The 4,047-nt window shown below is 53.0% G+C and overlaps 1 protein-coding gene across 11 annotated transcripts in view; it reads left to right on the forward strand.

Annotated features, from left to right (window-relative positions):
- The first annotated feature begins 6 nt into the window (after nucleotides 1–6).
- Nucleotides 7–4,047, forward strand: part of ABLIM2 (actin binding LIM protein family member 2) — a 260,365-nt gene continuing 256,324 nt past the window's right edge. For all 11 annotated transcript variants that reach the window (XM_019553313.1, XM_019553314.1, XM_019553317.1 and 8 more), the window contains exon 1: nucleotides 7–101. In XM_019553313.1, the coding sequence (XP_019408858.1) occupies nucleotides 86–101 (16 nt within the window). In that variant the 5' untranslated portion in view covers nucleotides 7–85. The remainder of the gene's footprint in view (nucleotides 102–4,047) is intronic.

Here is a 4,047-nt window from a genome sequence, read left to right on the forward strand (position 1 = left end):
GCTGCCCGGAGGAGGCTGCGGGCAGCGGCGGAGGCGCTCGGATGCGTAACAGGTGCAGGGGCAGCGGCTCCCGCGGGGCAGCGCCATGAGCGCCGGCGCAGGTAGGCGATGCGGGACACTCGCCCCCTGCCCAGCCCCGCGGGACGGCGCGGGGGCTCAGCCTCAGCGGGATGCGGGCCGGGGGTCCCGCGCCCCGGTCACGTTGCAATGCAGCTGTGTGCAAGCGCGGCGCGCCGCGGGGCAGGGAGCCGCCCGGGCCGGGGTGGCGGGATCCTGCTGCTGCCAGCCCGCCGAGCCCCGCCAAGTTTCGCGGCCGCCGAGCTGCGGCGACCTGCCCCGTCCGAGCACGGAGACGCGCCGAGGCGTTCAGGTTTCTGCTGGGCAGCGGCAGGCGTCCGGATCGGCGGGAGCGGAGCCCCTTCCCGCAGGCTCCCGGCACCGGCAATATGGGTCAGATCTGCTGTGGCAAGCAGGCTGCCCCCCGCCCCCGCCGCCGCCGCCGGGAGTTGCCACTAGATTGAGCTCCCCTGTTTGCAACGGGGAATTTACATCGGTTTCTATCGCTGGCCTCTGCTCTTGGCCATGACGACATGCACCTGGGGAAGGGAGGGTGCTTTCTGTATCCCTAGTACCATGGGGGGGTCCGGGTGGGGAGCACCCTGTCTCCCGCATTGTCACACAAACATAAGTGACACTGAGCGTGTTGAGAACTGGCAAGCGTTTTACGTGCTGGGTAGCTTAATATGCATTGAGATTTTTATGCGTATGAATATCATGTGGGAGACCACTTGAAATGTTATATTCAGCATTCGTTGATTTTCTTATATTTTTTTAACACTGCGTGACTGGCCAGGGAGTTTGGAGCATTGGGCTGCAGAACGTCCTGCCTTTCAGGCAAGCTGATTGTGTGTTTCCCCGCTGAGGATAACAATGCCTGCTAAATATATTCTTTCCCTCAACAACAATACTATGTTATGTGGCTACAATTAGATGGTGACACCGTATGTCAACATACTTAAACTATATAGCAGCATCACGGTGAACTGGATAAGGGCTTGTCTAAATAGAAGACAGTCCAGTGGTTAAGACTGTGGGAGACCTGGGTTTCAGGTCCCTTGTGGGCAAGTCCAGTCTATACCTCAGTAACAGATGCAAAATAGAGCTTTATGAAGAGGGCATCAAAATGGGGAGGCCTAGGGATGCTATAAGATACAGATTAGTGCCCAAAATTGGTGGTGGATACATTGATTTTAAGTCTTATTCCAGTTCACTTGTTGGTTTTGGATCAAGCTTACAAACTGCATCTCTGTAATGTTAAATTTAAGTTATAGAATTAGCCAAAATATCAGTATATGACAGTTTGCTACAGAGGAAACCTAACCTTTCAAGTGGTTTCCCGGATTATGTTCTTACACATAACAATCTTAATGCATTTTAAGATGCATAGCACATAAAACTCTTGCCACTTTTGACCGTACTGCTATGCAATTTAATTTTGCATTTCTAGCCCAGCAGTTGCACTAAATGTGTTTAAATGAAAAGAGGGGAGAGATGCCATGCTGCGATAAAAAAATATGAGAGGCTGGAGAGGTATAGGATAACAAATTGTTGTAAAGAAAAACAAAAAGCAAGCTACCCTCCCAAACTGACAACTTAAAATATTAATTTAGCTTTTCTTTCTGTTTGAAAAAATGTTCCTTTAGCACTTCTCCCAGTTCAATGAAAACAATCAAAAAAAATTTTTATAAAGAGCTTCTGCTAGTAATTTAGATATTTCAAGAATCCTCAACTCCATTGGAAGTGTGAGAGTAGAGGAATTAAGGAGTCTTCTGAGATCTCCAAAGGTGTGAGTTCAAGCCCTGCTCCATATTTGGGCCAAACAGCCCTCCAGTCAACCCAGCAGTAAGTAGGTACCTGGTCGTTTAGGCTGGGGAGTCAAGGCTGGACAGATATGGGGCTCATTACTTAGAAAAGGGGAACTTAATTACAAAAGATTTTCCACTGGAATTATGGAACAAATTGCAATAGAAATTCTTGTAATGGTATCACAACCTAGAGCAGCGCTGTTAACAGATTCTGGGCTGCATTTAGACAGTAAAGAGCAAAGAGTTGTTGCAATGTTCATGGAGCAGTCCAAGATGGAGATCACAATCTACCCTCCTGCTATTCTATCTGCGAAGTAGGAGGAACAAAGTATAAGCGCTGTATACCTGATATGCCACATAGCTAAATGCTGGAACCTGTTTCCCTTCCTGTACTAATACCTGTAGGTACAGACATATGAAATGATTGCTGTTGCCCTGCATTTTACACCGTAGCAAATTTAATTTTGTGGTAAAAAGACAAGCAATGAGAACTCTCAAGCCAGCTGCCTGCATTGACCAAAAGATTACTTTGGGATGAAGTGAAATACAGGAATGGAAACAACACAGTCCATGGACTAAGTTTTTGCACCCAGTGAAAGTTGCTACGTATTTTCTTTACTCCACATTTGAGTATTTACTAGGCCTGTGCAAATAGGGAAGTATTCGATTTGGATTTGGCTGGTTCGGAGGGCAGTGATTCGATTCAGTGATTCAAATCACTGTCTCCATTCGATTTGGCTGAATCGGAATCAGAGATTTGGCGCTGATTCAGAGATTCTGATCAGCCGGGAAGAGGCAGGCACAGCCGAGTGGTTGCAAGTTCTCCCGCAGCTCCTTCAGCTGTGTGTGCCTCTCCTCAGGCTGGGGGAGCTGCAGGAGTAGCCCGCAGGGAGCCCTGCCCGTCTGCCCACCCAGCCCCTGATACTTAAAAAAAGCCCTGCACTCACTGGATGCAGCAGTGGGGATCAGGGCCTCTGAGGACTCATGTGGCAGAGTCCCTCTGAGCAGCATGGGGCAGCAGGGATCACCTCGGAGCCTGGCACCTGTGCAGCAGCTGCCCCATAGCACAAATGCAATGCAGCTTGGCAGGGTGCTGCATGCTGTCTGGGAGCTGGGGCCACTAGGGCTGAGAGGTGAGAGGTGGAGCTGCCCCAGCTCCAAACAGTGCACAGCACCCTGCTGACCCACACTGCACCAATGCAACAGCTGCCATGTGGGTCCCAGGCAGGGGGGGAGGGCTATCCCCACTGCCCCACGCTGTGTGGAGGGGGCTCTACCATGAGCCCCCAGAGGGCCTGCCCACCACTGCCAGAGCTGGTGAGTGTGGGGCTTTTTTTTTTTTTTTAAAGTACCAGGATGCTGGGGCTGGGCTGGGAGGGGGGGCAGAATCAGGGAATGGAGGCTATGCAGGGGGGCTCTGCCCTGGGGCCCCAGAGCAGCGTTCTCTCTAAGATGTGTGGTGTGCACTGTGCAGCTTGGGGGGAACGCTGCCCTAGAGCTCCCATAGCCCCTGCTACAACTGGTGAGTGCATGGCTTTTTTTTTTTTTTAAAGTGCCAGGAGCCTGGGGCCAGGCAGGGCAGCCATGGGGGCTTCTCCTGAAGCTCCTCTGGCTATGCCTGCCTCTGCCATGGTAGGGGAGCCATGGGAGAAGCCCTCATAGCTGCGCTGCCCAGCCCCATCCCTTACCCAGCCCAGCCAGTGCAGAGGAAGCAGGGGGCGCAGTGCAGGCATGGCTCACTCCAGGCATCAAGGCATAGCCCCCACTCCCAGTGCTGCTGCACCCACATCAGCACTGGGAGTGGGGACTCGGCTGTGCTGCCACTTGCAGCCAGTACAACAGAATGGGTACTGTCACTGCCTGCCAGCTGGCATGGTGGAGCACGGGATGCAGATGCGGTAGCACTCAGAGTGGGGGCTATGCTGTGCTGCCCCTTGCCAAGCCTGCGTGGGGCAGGGAACATGATGCAGGCATAGCCCCCACTCCCAGCATTACTGCACCTGCATCAGTTCTGGGAGTGAGGGCTCTGCTCTGCTGTCGCTTGCCAGCCAGCGCAGGAGGGTGCAGGATGCAGGCACAGCAGTGCTGGGAGTTACGGTTATGGCAATTGCCCCCTTCCATCTGGAGTGAGCTGTGCAGGGTCCCTGCTCCCAGCGCTGCTGCACCCACATCCTGTGCCCCC

Source organism: Crocodylus porosus, unplaced genomic scaffold (genome assembly GCF_001723895.1).
Source record: "Crocodylus porosus isolate Cpor-Errol unplaced genomic scaffold, CroPor_comp1, whole genome shotgun sequence".
NCBI classification, from domain to species: domain Eukaryota; kingdom Metazoa; phylum Chordata; order Crocodylia; family Crocodylidae; genus Crocodylus; species Crocodylus porosus.